The sequence below is a fragment of the Mustela nivalis genome (assembly GCF_964662115.1).
Source record: "Mustela nivalis genome assembly, chromosome: 18".
NCBI classification, from domain to species: domain Eukaryota; kingdom Metazoa; phylum Chordata; class Mammalia; order Carnivora; family Mustelidae; genus Mustela; species Mustela nivalis.
In genome coordinates, this window is record NC_139037.1 from 42235380 (window position 1) to 42252986 (window position 17607).

At 47.3% G+C, this 17607-nt stretch overlaps 1 protein-coding gene across 4 annotated transcripts; it reads right to left on the reverse strand.

The window, feature by feature from the left end:
- Nucleotides 1–124: 124 nt before the first annotated feature.
- On the reverse strand, nt 125–17565 carry TYROBP (transmembrane immune signaling adaptor TYROBP). 4 transcript variants are annotated; one of them, XM_082708787.1, is made up of 5 exons: nt 17357–17453; nt 3258–3284; nt 2978–3112; nt 2765–2808; nt 125–356 (listed from the first exon to the last, which is right to left on the reverse strand). In XM_082708787.1, exons 1-5 carry the CDS (start codon nt 17436–17438, stop codon nt 291–293), a joined length of 354 nt encoding a protein of 117 aa, XP_082564913.1. In that variant the 5' UTR covers nt 17439–17453; the 3' UTR covers nt 125–290. The 4 variants fall into 4 exon arrangements, with proteins under 4 accessions (XP_082564913.1, XP_082564911.1, XP_082564914.1 ...); XM_082708785.1 differs by lacking the exon at nt 17357–17453 and adding an exon at nt 3677–3843; XM_082708788.1 differs by lacking the exon at nt 3258–3284 and having other exon boundaries at nt 17357–17565.
- Between the last annotated feature and the right edge of the window lie 42 nt (nt 17566–17607).

A 17607-nucleotide genomic window follows, 5' to 3' on the forward strand; every position in this document is an offset into this window, starting at 1 on the left:
TCCTCACAGAATCCCAGGGTGCCCAAAGCCTCCCTCCCACTTAGCTGTTTCTGGGTCCATGATCTCCCGGAACCCCACATAGCCCTGCCCCCTCAGCCGAGAGATCTGGAATAACTCAACAGTGTTTTTGTGTGCCGTGTTTATTTGGGGGCAGTAGTGGAGAGAAGTCTGACCCCTCGGGTAGGGCACTCTGAGGATCTGTATCTTGGTGGGAGTAGGAATAGGGTGCTGGGGAGGTATCAGGAATGACTGGATCCAGGCATCAGGTTGTTGACTGCTGCAATGTGGACTCATTTGTAATATGGCCTCTGTGTGTGGAGGTCACTATAGACATCTGACCTCTGACCTTGGAGCTCCTAATGGGAGGGACAGGGTGGGAACCGTTAGTGCGTAAGGTCCACTGAATAAACTTAAAAAAAATTCAGCCTTCTCCCTGTGGCCTATACGGCTCCTAGAAGCTTCTTCAACCTTGCAGCCATGGAAAAGATCTGTATTTTAATCAACTGCTTTTAGTGTTTCCCTGTTTCCTCTGCCTCATCATTATACACCAGCCTCAGGGCCTTTGCACAAGCTGTTCTCTCTGCCCAAACACCGCTTTCCTGGATATTCCCATGGATGGTTCCTTCTCCCCCTTCAAGTCTCAGCTCATGTCACTTCCTCAGAGAAGTGTTTCTTGATTTTGTCATCTAACTTCTCCCCACCACACACACACTCCAGGCCCTGTCACACCAGTTGTTATTTCCTCCTCAAATTATCTTATTTCTTAATTTGCTTCAGGTCCATCTCCTAGGATGTAAACTCTGTTGCTGTGTAGGGGCTCCACAAATTCCACCTAAGGATGAATAAATTGGAATAATGTCTTGCCCTAAAGTTTCATGGTCCCTGATAACTGAAAAGTTCCCTCATTCTTCTGGACCTCACAAAGCCAAACTCAAGAGGCTTATGCTTTACAAAGAGACTTTTTATCCACAAGTGACACAAAGCAAAGGTGGCTGCAAATAAGTAAGAGACTTCACAGAACAAGGCTTACAGTTTTGGGAAGAGGGGTCTAATGGCCCGAAGAGGCAGCCCTCAGACTGAGTCCCTGAAATCATATGCAAATGACTGGTCTGGATATGCACCTTTATGGGAAGGGGTCTGTTTGGCCTCCATTAGATTCTCACAGGAGCCCTTGACCCCCTAAAGAGTTGAGAAAGGCATTGATAAAGAGGCAAGCAATGGAAAGATACCTCTGATTGGAGGTTTTGTTTTTGGTTTTTTTTTGTTTGTTTGTTTTCTTGAGAGAGAGAGAATGTGTGTGCACACCTGGAAGGAGAGGATGGGGAGATTTTTTTTTTTTTTTTAAGATTTATTTAGGGGCACCTAGGTGGCTCAGTGGGTTAAAGCCTCTGCCTTCGGCTCAGGTCATGATCCCAGGGCCCTGGGATCAAGCCCCACATGGGGTTTTCTGCTCAGCGGGGAGCCTGCTTCCTCCTCTCTCTCTCTGCCTGCCTCTCCGCCTACTTGTGATCTCTGTCTAATAAATAAATAAAATCTTTAAAAAATAAATAAATAAAGATTTATTTATTTGACAGAGAGCAAGAGTGGGAGGGGAGGGACAGAGAGAGAGAGAGAGAGAGAATCCCAAGCAGACTCCCCACTGAGCACAGAACCAGCCAGGACTAGATCCCACAGCCCTGAGATCATGACCTGATGATCATGACCCCCAAAATCAAGAGTCAGGTGCTTAACCCACTAAGCCATCCAGGTGCCCCTGCATGGTGGTTCTTAAGAAGAGTTTCAAGATCCCTGTACCACCCCTAGATTATACTCACAATTTCATAAATTTTTGTGTGGATTTTTCTGAGGAGTCTCTCGCTTTCGTCAGCTTCTCAAAGGGATACAGGATCTTCCAAAAAATTCTTAAAACTTCTCTTTTCAGATTACCAAATTAGGGCTGAATCATGTCCTCTGCCTTTCCAGAGCTTCTCCCAGAAATCATCCTGTCCCAGACAATTCCATGCCTGCCTTCTTGCTAAGGCCTGCATTTGCCCTGGCGAAGGTAAAGCCCTCCCTGTATTTCCTCACATGTTTTAAGCTGAGCATAAGGTCATGATTGATCATTGAAAGCAGTTTTGGGAGGTGCTTGGGTGGCTCAGTCATTGGGCATCTGCCTTCAGCTCGGGTCATGATCCCAGGGTCCTGGGATCAAGTCCCTCCTCAGGCTCCCTGCTCTGTGGGAGGCCCACTTCTCCCATCTTCTCTCCCTGTGCTGTGTTCCCTCTCTCACTGTGTCTCTCTCTGTCAAATAAATAAAATCTTATAAGTAGTTTTTTTTTAAAGATTTTATTTATTTTTTTGACAGAGAAAAATCACAAGTAGGCAGAGAGGCAGGCAGAGAGAGGGGGAAGCAGGCTCCCCACTGAGCAGAGAGCCTGACGCAGGGCTTGATCCCAGGACCCTGAGATCATGACCTGAGCCAAAGGCAAAGGCTTAACCCTCTGAGCCATCCAGGCACCCCAATAAATAAAATCTTAAAAAAAAAGAAAGAATGAATGAAAGAAAGAAAGAAAGAAAGAAAGAAAGAAAGAAAGAAAGAAAGAAAGAAAGAAAGAAAGAAAAGCAGTAGTTTTGGACAGATGCTCTCCAAGAGCCTTTGAGGGTTTGAAATGCTGCTGAGAAATTGGCTTTAGGGTCTAGGTTCTAGAAGGACTGGGGAAGTGTTTAAGACAGACACCCACAGGGTAGGAGTGAGATGTGAGGAAGAGAAGCAGGGTTTTCTCACCTGATAAGGCGACTCTGTCTCAGTGATGCGCTGTTTCCTGGTCACTGTTGGGGGGTTGGGGGGTAGTGCAGAATGCAGAGTTAAGGCGGTGAACCGGGATCCTTTTGCTGCTACAAAATCAGCCCTTCCATCATTGTCCCTTTGGCTGGTTGTGACTTGGGAGCTTACCCCTCCCTCAGAGAGTCCCAGGCTATCCCCTCCAGCCCCACTCACCCTCCACAGCCCCTCGCCCCCGAGGGAAGAGCCGGCCCAAGGAGTACACAGCCAAGGCAATGAGGAGGGTCAGCACCAGGTCCCCCAGCACAATCCCCGCCAGCACCCCGGGACTCATCACAGAGCAGTTGCATCCTGAGAATGTGAGACAGGGGTTGGGGGTTGTCACTGGGAACTGGGAGGAGGTGTCAACAGGGGAAGGTTTGGAGAGCTTAGGAAACAGACAGAGATGGGGAGCTCTTTGGGAGGTAGGGAGGGGGACTACAGAGTCTAGGCCTACCGTCCTGTGCCTGGACAGAGCTGAAACCTGAGGAGAGAAAAAGAAGGTAAATTGAGGCAGGGGGTTGTGACTGGAGGGTGGGTGCAGAAGCTGGGGAGGATGGGTCCCGAGAGCCAGGAGATAAGAGTGGAAAGCCGTGTCTGGTGGGACCTGTGGGCCAGCGTCAAGGTCACTGACTGTGTTACTTCTACCCCGACTTGTCCTGTTGCAACACCAAGTAGAGTTCCCCCCACCCCCGCCGCTGCTACCAGAGGCCACATCTTGGAGTCTCAGGCTCTGAGAGACAGCCATAAGTTTTGGGGGGCTGGGGCTCTGCTTTCCCCCATCTCCCTTTTTGGTTCTCTCTCTACCCTGCTCCCTGCTCTGACCCAAGATGAGCCCAAGGATTGGGGAGGTGGCTGTGATAGCCCCCAACTCACCACCCACAGTCAGAAGGAGAGGCAGGAACAGGAGCCTGGTGGAAGGTCCAAGGACCCCCATGACGCAGGCAACACCGCTGGACATCGGAGTCCAAGGGCCAGTGGGATGTGGTGTTGCGTCCAAGTGAAGGAGGAAGTCTGAGGTGGGCGGTGGCAGGAGGGAGGAGGGGACAGTAGAGGAGGAGGGACAGAGACAGATAAAGCCAGGAAGAAACAGGCCAAGACACCCCCCGGGGGCCATGCTGTAGCCCCTAACCACTGGACATAAAAGGGGAAAGGGTCCATGTGCCCAACTGGGGGCCAACCATCAGTGTACCAGGAAGTTAGTAGCTATGACTGAAGCCACCTTTGCCTCTTCCTGGCTGGGCAACCTTAAATAAGTCATCCAACCTCTCTGGGCCTCAGTTTCCTTATCTGTAAAATAAGGAGTAAAATAGTGCCTATTTTGTAGGGGTTTGTGGGGAGCGAATGGATTAATGTTTCTAGAACAGGGTCTGACACTCGTCAGCTTTTTATAAGCACCAGCTATAATTATTTGATAATCAGAACTTTGTGATGTTTACAGGATATTAAGAGAGCCCTCAGAATATGGGCACTAATGAGCTGCATTCTGTCCTAAGGTGTTAACCCTTTTAATCCCTCAGCAGCCATCTGAGGTAGACACTCTTGTCATCGTCATCCTCACTGTACAGAAAGGTGCAGACACTTGCCCAAGGTCACGTAGCAAATAAATTTGGTAAGGAAACACAGGACACAAAGACAGATATCTGACCCTTAGAGAGAAGGAAAAAAGAGCCAAGAGGAAAGATACGAAAGGAGAAAGGGGTGGCGAGGCCAAGAAGAAGAGAGAGGGATAGACAGGGACACAGATATAGACAGCACAGACACAGGATTGGGGGTTTGGAAGGAGGTGAGTGGGGGACAACATGCAGACCACTGGGCTGGGCTGCGCTGCACCACCGAATGAGGAAGTAGCTGGAAGTGAGGACGGAGGGAAGGTGACCCAGGAGGAGACTGGGACTTCAGCTGGGGCTGGCTAGGAGGAACCTGAGGTTAGGGCACTGGGGGGATGGGCCCAAGGCAGGAAGCTCCCCTCCCCCATCGGCGCGTCACACCCCATAGCTCCTTGGGCCTGGTCTCAGGAGAGAAAAGGGGAAACTGGATGTCTGTCATGGGACAGATTCTGAGTGGCCCTTCCTGGTGGGGGGATTTGGAAGCCAGAGGAGGGCCAGGGCCCAGTCGGAGGCAGCACTGGCTGCCATCAGCCGTGAGCACCCAGGCCTGGCCCAGTCTGGTCGCTAAAGAAACAACATCCCCACCACCACCACCACCAGGCCTGCAGTGGGCGCAGAGAGAACAGGCCCCAGAGGGGCCTCGAGATGGCGGAAGCTGAATGAGCCTCTTGGCTTTCAGAGAGCAAGGGAAACTCTGAGCCTGAAGGGCTTCATCTGACTCCAGCACTCAGTGCTCTCGAGCTCACTCTGGCTGGGCTAGGGGAGCAGACTGTTGGGGGCATGGCTGCTGTGGTCCAATTTTATTGTGAGGATTTTGTGAGGTCTATCAGAGTAATGTCTGCCTGGCATGTTCTATCTGCTCAGTGACTCTTAATCACCATCCTCCTCATTACTGTTATTGTTAGTATTTCAAGTCTCTAGTTCTGGGCTCACCTTGATAACCAACCTCCCTCAACCCCTCAGACTCGGCCTCCCGGTCTGGTCCTCCCGAACTCCAGCCAGGCCCGAGCTGTCCCCAGAAATAGCCCTTATACTCGGGCACCAACCAATCAAGCAAATGTGGCCATACAGCCGGGTCTGTGTCCTGGAGCCCCCTACCTTTTAGTGGCTGAGATGTGGGGAAGTCTGAGGTATCCCAAAGGAACAGACGGGTGGTGGCAGATATCTGGGGTGGGGGTGGAGGTGGGGGTGGGGGTGAGGGTGGGAGGGGGTGGGCTCTTTACCAACTAAAAATAAAGTATTAGGGCGCCTGAGTGGCTCAGTGGGTTAAGCCACTGCCTTCGGCTCGGGTCATGATCTCAGGGTCCTGGGATCGAGTCCCGCATCGGGCTCTCTGCTCGGCAGGGAGTCTGCTTCTCTCTCTCTCTCTGCCTGCCTCTCTGTCTACTTACGATCTCTCTCTGTCAAATAAGTAAATAAAATCTTTTAATAAATAAATAAATAAATATAAATAAAAATAAAGTATTAAATATGTTAGCAACTGGTACGACTGTACTGGTACAGAGCACAGAACACTGATCCAGGCTGGTCGGCCTGGGCTCTCCGTGGGTGGATGGGCCATTGGATGAAAAAAGGGTGAGATGGAGGGCACCCAGCTGACTGGGAGACACCCCTCACCCAGTGCCAGGCTCCAGGAAGTAGGGCTGCTTCACCTCCCATGAGATCTGTGAAGTGTCTTAATCTGTCCTGGCAAGCAGCCCAAGAGTTGGGCAAGGCCCAGGCTGACTCTGCCAGAAAGCAGGCAATGTGGTGAGCCTGTGACAAGCTCGTCTCTGTGGAAGCGACAGCCCCTCCCTACTCTCCCTGCTTCTACTTTTGCCCCCTACAATCCCTCCTCCCCATAGTGGTCAGGGGAGGCTTTTTGAAAAGTCAGGGAACCAATTTTGTAAGTGGCTAAAAATTGTGAACAGATACATCACAGAAGAAGAGACCCGGATAGCCAATAAGCATGCGCGAAAGCGTTCAACATCATTAGTCATTAGGGAAATACGAATTAAAACCACAATGAAATACCATTACACACCCACTGGAGTGACTAAAATGAAAAAGACTGACCCTCTCGAGTGTCCGCAGAGACGGGGAGCAATTGGAAATCTCACGCTGCTAGTGGAAATGGAAAACAGAACCACCACTTTGGAAAAGAGTTTGGTAGTTTCTCATAAAGGTAAATATTCACCTACTCAGAGATCCAGCAATCCCACAGAAGCAGGCATCTACCCCAGAGAAATAAAAACATATACTTACATAAAGACCTGCCCATCTTTCTGTCCTCCCCTCCTACCCCTCTTTCCCTCGCTTCCCCTACTCCAGCTACACTGGCCTTCTGTTTCTTGAGTCAAGTTCATTCTCACCCCAGGGCCTTTGTACCTGCTGTTCCCCCTGCCTACGATGCTTTTCTCAAAGTTCAGGTAGAGTCAGCCCTTTCTCACCCTCCAGATATCAGCTCAAATGTTACACCCTCACAGAGGCCTCTCCTGCCCACCACCACTCAAGCCACCTCCCACCATCAATTTCATTTTCTTCCTGTATTTATCATACCTGAAGTTCTCTGAACTGTGTGATCCCATTTTTCCTGTCTGCTACTTTCTCTAGAATGGAACTCCATGAGAACAGGAACCTTCCTGCCTTCTTCACTGTTATATCCTCAGCACAGTAGGTGCTCAGTAAATACTCTTTCAATATTGCAATAAATGGCCACCAGTAATGGGGTGGATGAAGGATGGCTCTTGAACCCTGCAGAGGTCTAAGGGATCCCAGACATGCCCACCATTTCTTTTTGAATTGATCACTTGTCAGATAAGAATACTAGTGTCTGCCAATATCCTCATGCTGCTTCTTCTTCCATGAAATTTTCAGCAGGGCATCTGCCCACCAAACTAGAAACTGTATTTTCTGGCTGCATTTGTGTGTAGAGTGGTCATAGAACTTTGTTCTGGCTGATGAGCAATGTGGGAATAAATGAGCAATTTAGAAGTCCTAACCTTTGCGGACGGATGTACTCCACTCTTCCTGATTTCCTCATTCCCTGGAATTTGAATGTAGGAATCTTAGAACAAGTAGATGAGGGCAACATCATCAAAATGAAAGAGGGAGAAGACAGAAGAAGCCTCAGTGCATTTTGCTTTGACAAAGAACGTGGTGGAAGGGCCCTAACATTCTTGAACACATCCCCTTTGCTGTTTAAGTTAGTTAGTGCTTCTACTGTATGCAGTGAAGAACGTGACTGCCTCATCTGGGTCAGGCGTAACCTTGGTTTAATGACCAGAGCCAGGAGGTGGGTGTAGGTAGCCTCAACTTGTGGAAGGAGTCCTAAGACAGTCACAGTGCGGGCAGTTGTAAGCCAGGTAGCCTGCCTGGAAAAGGCACCTCTTTCTTCTTCTCACTTTCAGATAAAATTCTGATGTGAATACCTAACTATTTCCAGATAAAATACAATGCTACATAACCACACAGGGGAGGAGAATGAGTGGGAAAGGATGGGCCCAAGTTGGATGGTTGTCGGGGGGCAGATAGACTGTAGAGGACTCCTCATACTCTTTTATGTTTCATCTTTTCAAAATTCTCTAAATTAAAAATTTCTTGAGGGGCACCTGGGTGGCTAAGTCGGTTAAGCATCTGCCTGCGGTTCAGGTCAAGGTTTCAGGGTCCTGGCAGGCTAGCTGCTCAGCAGGGTGTCTGCTTCGCTCTCTCACTCTCCCTCTGTGCTCTCTCTCTCTCTCAAAGAAATAATAAAATCTTTTTTAAAGGGGGGGGGGTACCTGCGTGGCTCAGTCAGTAGAATGTTTGCCTTCAGCTCAGAGCATGATCTTGGGGTCTTGGGATCAAGCTCCATGCCAGGCTCTCTGCTCAGTGGGGAGTCTGCCTCTGCCTCTCCCTCTGTGCTCTCTCTCTCTCTCTCAAATAAAAAAATAAAAATTGAAAAAAAATTCTCTATTTTTCTTGTGGTGAAGATTACATGGCTGTATGCACTTGTCAAAACTCACAAAACAATATACTAAAAAGGATGTATTTTACTCTATGTAAATTCTACCTGAAAAAAAAAACAAACTGTTTTAAAGAGATGAAAATTGTAAGCACCAAAAGAACTAGTAAAGAGGTTTCATGATGTCTTTATTTCCTACCAGGTGCAATGTTAACAAGTAAACAGATGTTTCCCACTTTGACTTCTGGGAAAGTGCTGGCAAATACTGACTTGCAAGGTGAATGAAGCAGGATCCCGGTGATGGGCATTGTTTTCTCCCCTTCTATTAAAATAGAATTTGTAATTGGGTGTCTGGTCTCCTAGCCAAGGCTATGTTTCTCAGCCTCTTTGGAGGCCAGTGAGGCCTTGTCACTGTCTTCTGGCCAGTGGAACGTGGGAAGAAACAACTTCCAGGTTGTGTCCCTCGAGGCAAAGATGTGGGCTCCCTTTCTTTGTCCTTCCTCTTAGCAGGAACATGACCCTGACACTGGGCATGGACAGACATCCTAGACCACAACAACTGACTTTTTATTTGTGAAATGAAGGTCTTTAAAATATAATTAGAGCAATGATCCATGGGTATATTAATTGTGGTTCATCTATGTCATAAATGCAGTCATTATAAATGAATTAGAATTCTTTAAGCTCATTTGAAGGGATTTTAATTGAGAAAAGTAAGGTAGGGAGAAGAGAATATAGTATGAGGCCAAACAGTGACCAGAAGAATCCCTTGTAAACATGTAGATATATGTTTGCATATTGAGAGGTGATGCATAAAGTTGTGGAAGGAGACACCTTAGGCTGCCACCATTGGTAACACTGGTGACCTGGGTCAGGATAGGAGATCGGGGAGGGTAAGAGGAAAACAGGGTTGCAACTGAAAGAAATAGATGATAACAATAATGTATATAACAAGATGCCTTTTATATCAAATTATGCATGTAAAATTGTGTTTATCTACACAGCAAAAACTGAATGACATTCAAGAGAATATCAACAGTGGAATCTCTGGGTGGTGAGATTTAGGTTGCTTCTGTTTTCTTTATTTTTAAAATTTCTGTTTTTACAGGAAGTATTTTTTTAAAGATTTTATTCATTTATTTGACAGACAGAGATCACAAATAGGCAGAGAGACAGGCAGAGAAAGGAAGGGAAGCAGGCTCCCTGGGGAGCAGAGAGCCCGATGAAGGGCTTGATCCCAGGTCCCTGGGATCATGACCTGAGCTGAAGGCAGAGGTTTTAACCCACTGAGCCACCCAGGCACCCCATACAGGGAATATTTTTAACTTGTATAATCATTAAAAAATATTTTAATTTCAGAAAACACAACAAATACATAAAGGCAAATTTGCAGAGGGATAAAAAGACAGGACTTCTGCTGCCAGTAATGGTGGTCTAAGAAACCAGAAAGCACCATCTCACTGAGGAACAAATGAAAATGCAGGATGAAATATATGGGAAGAGTTCCTCTAAGTAGCAAAGCACTGGTAAGAGGGTAAGGAAATACTACCCCAAACCCAAAATAAAACAAGAGAGGAACCCAGAGCACAAATGCCTTCGGAAGAAATGCTTTCACATTGTTCTAAGGGCATTTTCCAATCCAGAAGACAGTTTGGGACTAGAGAGGCAGAAGTAAATGCCCAGACCCACCCTGACCGGAGAGTCTGAACATAAGCTCTTCATTTTAAGCTGTTACACTGAATGCTGTTACACTCAAGGTAAGAGTGAGCTCGAAGTCACGTAGCCTTCATGTGAACTAATAGCTTATCCTTATATGCCCTAAGCCAGGTAAACCTAGGTCTTGTCCTGGATTAATATCTCCTCTGGAGTAACGTATAACTGTATTTGGTCTTCAAAGTCTTCCTACAAGTCTAAGACAACATGAACAAGAATAAGCAGAATCAATAGATATGACAATGTACATGCAAATACTTCAGATTTCTGACCATATCATATACACAAGTTTTCGTCCTGCCCCTTTTTGTAAATTATTTGTATGAACCCGGAACGAGCACCTATATTCCCTGTTCATCTGTGACCTGACCTTGCTGTCAGACCTCTGCTCTTTGCCCTGGAAAGGAACCAAGGAGACAACTGTCACACCACAGAGGGTAAAATAAATCAGGCACCAAAGCTAAGATTTCATTTCTCAGTTCACCTATGCTAAGAAAGAGCTGTGGGGTGAGTCCGTTTCCCCTTTCTTCTTCCCACTGCCTGGAATGCGGATGTGGTGGGAGCCATCTTGGACCACGAAGGTCAGGCTGTTCCCCAAGTGATGGCAAAACCATAGGTTAAAGCAGCCTGGATCTCTGATACCATGAAGCCCTAGACTGTTTATACTTGGTTTATTGGTGAGAGAGAAATAAACTTCTACTTTGTTTAAGCCACTGTTATGTAGAATTCTGTAATAGGGTTCATATCCTGCTAACCTATGTCCTACCTAAGTGCTCGTTACCCATGAGAGATTTCTTCTGTTTCTAAAACTCCCTTAGAAATATCAGTCTTGGGGGGCCTGGGTGGCTCAGTAGGTTAAAGCCTCTGCCTTCAGCTCAGGTCATGATCCCAGGGTCCTGGGATCAAGCCCTGCATCGGACTTTCTGCTCAGCAGGGAGCCTGCCTCCCCCTCTTTCTGTGCCTGCCTCTCTGCCTACTTGTGATCTCTGTCTGTCAAACAAATAAATAAAATCTTTAAAAAATATATCAGTCTTACTGGGTTTGTAATATTATATCCTCTGAAGTTTTTGAACTTTTATTCACTCATGCATGTATTCATTTATCCAACACTATCTGTCCAGGCTCCTGGATGGGTGAAAGACATGTAATGATGAACAAAACTGCCCTCACAGAGCTTACATCCTATGTGGAGGGAGACAGGCAATAGACAAGAAAACTAAATAAATAAAACTTTCCTATTTTCAGAGATACCACGTTCTAAAATGTGCAGCAGAGACTGGCTAATTTGTCACTAAAATGGCTTCCCTTTGCTCCTTTGCACACAGCTGGACATTTCCCATCATCCCTTGCAGTCAGGTATGTAAGCCAACAGCACGTGAGCAAATGCATTTCTTTTTTTTTTTTTTTTAATTTTTTTTTTTAAGATTTTTTTTTTTTAAATTTGACAGACAGAGATCACAGGTAGGCAGAGGGGCAGGCAGAGAGAGAGGAGGAAACAGGCTCCTTGCAGAGCAGAGAGCCCGATGTGGGGCTCAATCCCATGACCCTGGGATCATGACCTGAGCCGAAGGCAGAGGCTTTAACCCACTGAGCCACCCAGGCGCCCCAGCAAATGTGTTTCATTGGACCTCTGGGTGTCACCCTAAAAACCTCCCACTTGTGACCCTCACTTCTTTCAACAACCACTATTAGAGAGGATGGGGGGGGCAAGGAGGCGCAAGCCAACTAAAGTTGCCCAGAGCCAACGGATGGAAGGAGCCTGATTCCCTGGGTGACTCAGCCACAGATCCTGACTGCATCACACTATGGTGTGAAGGAAATATAGACTGTACTAAGCCACTGAAATCTGGGGGTTCCTTGGTTAATGGTAGCTAGTAATTTACCTTACCTAACACACTCCATAAAGCAGAGACTCTGGAAGACTACAAAAACGGCTCCAATTTTTCACCCCTCTCCCTGCCTCCTGCCATCTGACTTTACCACAACTTCCTTCAAGGGTGGAGTCTATTCCACTCCCCCCACCCCCTCACTGCCCTTGAATCTGAGCAGGTGTTGGGAACCGATGAGGTCAAAAGAATGTGGAAGAAGGAAATGGAGTGACAGTTGCCATCAACAGCTGATACAGGCTCTCTGACCAAATAAATTCAGGAGAAAAAAAAAATGCCCTGGAACTTTTGGGACACATGGTCTGGGAGAAAGAAGCCAGCTTCCACGTGAGAGCACCATGCTGGAGTGGCCCCGTGTGTTTTCTCTGATCAACAGCCCACTGACCTTTCATCTGAAGTCAACATTGCCAGCTATATGAGTGAGCCACCTTGGCTACCTGGACCAGTTGAGTTTCCTTTTCTTCTTCTTTTTTTTTTTTTTTAAGATTTTATCTATCTATCTATCTATCTATCTATCAGAGAGAGAGAGCGAAAGAGCACAGCAAGGAGAGTGGCAGGCATAGGGAGAAGCAGGCTCTGTGCTGAGCAAGGAGCCCCATGCAGGACTCAATCCCAGGACCCTGGGATCATGACCTGAGCCAAAAGCAGCTGCCTAACCCACTGAGCCACCCAGGCATCCCTCCAGTTGAGTTTTCAAATGCCTCCAGCCCCACTCAGCATCTGACTTCAACCATATGATGGACACCAAGTGCGCACAGCCCAACTCCACTGAGCCCTTCTTGAATAACTGATCCATAGAGTCAGAGGAAAAAGAAAATGGTTGGTTTAAGCTGCTTAATTTTTGGACAATTTGTTATGTAGCAAAAGATAACTGAAACACTGGGGTTGCAAACTCTACCCTAACCTGCATGCTACAGTAGTCAGACATGTAGTGTAAGCCAGTGAGCAGGGCCTGGTGTGGGATAACAGAGCATGGTGGGGGACCCTGATTTACAGGGAATCCATGCTGTGCTGATCGAGGCTGTATTTATCCCCAGAACTGTTCATATTCCCCTTTCTGCCTGCATCCCAGCCACAGTTCCCAGTCTCCCCCTTTATCTGGATTTATCTGGGGTTCTGCCAGTGGGAAGCAGTGACAGGAGCCTGGAGAGTGGGAGCAAGGGGCCATGGCAATTCAATCCCTCTCCCCGTGGTTGTGCCTCCTCACAGCTCCAGCCAGCCTGACAGTCCCACTGGGCCTCCAGTTTCTTTTAGGTGACTTTGTCTCTGGGCTTTCCTGATGCCACCTCCTCCCTTTCTTCCTCCAGCCTGGAGCGACAGTGGCTTCCCACTGTTGCTAATTTCTGATTGCTTCGCTGGCTCCCGCTTAGCCCCCCATCTCCTCCATCTGGTGCATAACCATCTCCATGCGTCAACATCCCTCTGTTCTAATATCTGTATCTTCATCAGGCCCTCAGAGGTAGAGCAGCTCCTGCCCACTGTGCCCAAACAGACAAGTGGGCTCCATGTTGTCAGATAACCCAACATGGCAGAAGGCAAACACCAAGAGTGTTGTGGGGTGTTCTGAATTTTCAAATGCTGTGGCTGCCAGTGGTCCTCTTACTTCAGAGAGGACAGAAGCGACAGGAGAGACCGAGGAGAGTAGTTACTGGGTCAGTGAACAGACCTTTACTGAGAACCTACTGTGTACTGTGTGCAGGTGCTGTGTGAGGAGCTGGGGACAAAAAGTGGTAAACCAGAGAGGGGAGTCCCTGCCCTGTGTGCTTCCGTTATGGTAGAGGAAACAGAAAAGCAAATGGAGACAAAGGACAGCATGTGGAACATGCCAGGAAGAAGGAAAGGCGGGTGATATTGTGTGAATGGGGGTACAGGGGAGTCAGGCTTTAGTTGCAGTGACACGATGGCAGCAATGAGATGGGGCATCTGAGCTGAGAGTCCTCAAGGACAAGAGAGTCAGGCTGACGAAGATCTGGGAGAACCATGTTCCCAGAAGAGGGAATGGCCATCACAAAGTCCCCGAGCCAGGAAAGAGCTGGAAGTGTGTGAGGAACAGCGAGAAGGGACGGCTGGGGCAGAAGGAGTGAAAAGGAGGGTGAAGGACTATGTGGGGTTGGGGAGGGGGTGCAGTGGCCACAAGAAGGAGCTTGGATTTTAATATAAGTGCAATGAAAAGTCGCTGGAAGATTTTAAGAAGGGAAGTAGTATGATCTATGTTTTTGAAAGACAATTCCCCGCCACCACCACAAAGTGTTGTATGAGGACTACAAATAGGACACAAGATTAGAAGCAGGGAAACCGGTCTGTAAGCAATTGTGGTGGTCCAGGTGGTACACTGAATGGGGTTTGGACCAGGGTGTTAACAGTGGAGCAGTGAGAAGTGGGTGGGTTTGGGAGAGCTGTGTCACAGAAACCAGAAGGGGAGTTTTCAGACAGGACTGGTCTGGAGGACTTGTTAAAATGCAGACTGCTGGGTCTTGTCCCTAGAGATTACAGTTCAGTGGGTCTAGAGCAACATAATTTGCATTTCTAACAAGTTGTCATATGATGCTGCTACTGCAGACCCAGATATCACACTTTGAAAACCACTAGGTGTAAAACGATGCTTTCTAATAGAAATATAATGTAAGCCATGTGCATCATTTAAAAATTTGGGGGGGGGCACATAGCTGGCTCAGTCGGAAGAGCACGTGAGTCTTGATCATGGGAGCCATGAGTTCGAGCCCTGTGTTGGGTGTAGAGATTACTTAAATAAATTTAAAAATAAAATAAAATAAAATTTTCCAGTAGCCACAGTTAAAAGAAAAAAAAGGTGAAAGTATTTTAATAAAATAGTCCAGTCATATGTTTTATTATTAATACATCCCAAATACTCTTGTTTCAGCAAGTTGACAATGTTGTTGTTTTTTTTAATTTTTTTTTAAATCAGGGGTGCCTGGTGGCTCAGTGGATTAAGCCACTGCCTTCGGCTCAGGTCATGATCTCAGTGTCCTGGGATCGAGCCCCGCATTGGGCTCTCTGCTCAGCAGGGAGCCTGCTTCCTCCTCTCTCTCTGCCTGACTCTCTGCCTACTTGTGATCTCTCTCTCTGTCAAATAAATAAATAAAATATTTAAAAAAAATTTTTTTAGGGTGCCTGGGTGGCTCAGTGGGTTAGGCCGCTGCCTTCAGCTCAGGTCATGATCTCAGGGTCCTGGGATCGAGTCCCGCATCGGGCTCTCTGCTCATCGGGGAGCCTGCTTCCTCCTCTCTCTCTCTCTTTCTCTGCCTGCCTCTCTGCCTACTTGTGATTTCTCTCTGTCAAATAAATAAATAAAATCTTTAAAAAAAATTTTTTTTTAATCGATTTATTTACTTGAGAGAGAGAGAGAGAGGACGAACAGGAGGGGCAGAGAGAGAAGAGAGAATCTGAAGCAGACTCCATGCTCAGCAAGGAGCTCGAGATGACGACCTGACCCAAAACCAAGAGTGGGATGCTTCCCTGCCACCCCGGCACCCCTACCTATTACCAATGTTTTAAAAACTCTTAAGATATTTTACATTCTTTTTCTTTTTTTAGTAATAAGTCTTCGAAATCCCAGTGTGTGTTTATACTTATAGCACATCTAAATTAGGACTAGTTAAACCTTCAGTACCCTGTGTAGCTAGTGCCTACCATACTGGACAGCACAGGATAGGCCGGCTGTTGCAGAACCAGCGTTAAGGACAGGATTGCCTCTTGAGTTTAGCTACATGGAAGAGTTTTAGCAACATAAAAGTGTCGGGATTTTTTGTGAAACAGAGGGAAAGATGGGGCACCTGGGTGGCTCAGTGGGTTAAGCTGCTGCCTTCGGCTCAGGTCATGATCTCAGGGTCCTGGGATTGAGCCCCACATCAAGCTCTCTGCTCAGTGGGGAGCCTGCTTCCCCCTGCCCCTGCCTGCCTCTGCCTACTTGTGATCTCTCTCTCTGTGTCAAATAAATAAATAAAATCTTTTAAAAAAGGGCACCTGGGTGGTTCAGTGGGTTAAGCCGCTGCCTTGGGCTCAGGTCATGATCTCAGAGTCCTGGGATCGAGTCCCGCATCAGGCTCTCTGCTCAGCGGAGAGCCTGCTTCCCTCTCTCTCTCTCTGCCTGCCTCTCCATCTACTTGTGAATTCTCTCTGTCAAATAAATAAATAAAATCTTAAAAAAAAAATCTTTAAAAAAAAAAAAGAGGGAAAGAGATGGAGGGGAGAGCATATAGACACTTCCCTTCTAAAGTTTGGCTGTGTTACTATAATGGATGGATCAGGCTGACAACACTGAAACCCAACACTGGATATTCATATCACAAACACAAAAGAAACATCCAGACATTATTATGTGCCTCCTGACTGAAGAACTCAACATCACCCATCACCACCCTACTCTTACCGCCCGGCTGGCTCAGTGGGTGAAGTCTCTGCCTTCAGCTCCGGTCGCGGCCTCAGGGTCCTGGGATTAAGCCCCACATCAGGCTCTCTTCTCAGCAGGGAGCCTACTCCCCCCACACCTCGCCTGCCTGTCTACTTGTGAGCTTTCTCTCTGTCAAATATATAAATAAAATCTTTTTAAAAATTAATTAATTAATTAATTAAACCTGAATCTGACCCAGCCTCTAGATCTACCAGTTTGCAGGACATAAAGGGGACAGAAGAACATAATAAAGGACACCAACAAATGCAACCAGCCAAATCAGACTGTGCGATAAATGAGAGGGAGGGGGAACCACCCTGGAATAAAAGACTTAAACAGGTGCCAACAAAATGCAATGCATAGATCTTGTTTGGATTCTAATATAAGCCAGTCAACAGTTAAGACATTTCTATGACAATCAGGGAAATTTCGGGACAAACTGGGTATTAAATAAAATTAAGAAATTATTTGTTGTTGGGTGCGATAAAGTTTTTTTTTTTTTTAAAGAAACGTGTATTTTAGAGATACACAAAGAAGTATTTATGGATGAAAGCATATGATGTCTGGGATTTTGCTTTAAACTAATTCTGCGGGGAAGGAGGCAGAAAAATACAACAAGACTGGCCATATGTTGATAATTGCTGAAAAAAGGTGATGGGTACCTGGGGGATCATTACACTATTCTGTTTTTATGCATCGTTGAACATTACCATAATAAGGTGCAGTTTTTGGTTTTTTGCTTTTAAAGGGGGTAGAGAGGTAGCTGTGAAGGAAAAGAGAGAAAAGAAGGGGAAGGGATTTTTCCTCTTTTAAGACTAAAGCGCTATGAACAGGCTCGACAGTTGACAGGGGATAGTGGCGATTGAGGAGATCCGCAGGCTGGCTCCAGGACATATATAGCGGTGGGGGTCTCGCTGGTTCTTAAAGGACCCCCGCCCTCCCCCCACATAACCCCGCCCCCTGCTGCTTCAAAGCGGCTGCGACTCCTGGGACAGAACAGTGGCCTATACCCACCTGCTAAGGTCCATCTGGTTTGACCAGCCCCCCGCGCTTGCGCAGCAGTCCCCCCACCGGGCGCCGGGCTCAGTTCCCACATCCCACAATCCCCCGCGCCGCTCTGGAGGCGCGCTCTAAGAGGGGGAGAGGCCTCTTCAGCCACCAGATTTGAGCAAGGTGAGGCAGAGGGTGTCGCGTAGCCTTCTGGGAAATGCAGTGGGCTTGGTAGGCCAGAACCACCATTTAACCCACGCACGAGACTACGTGCC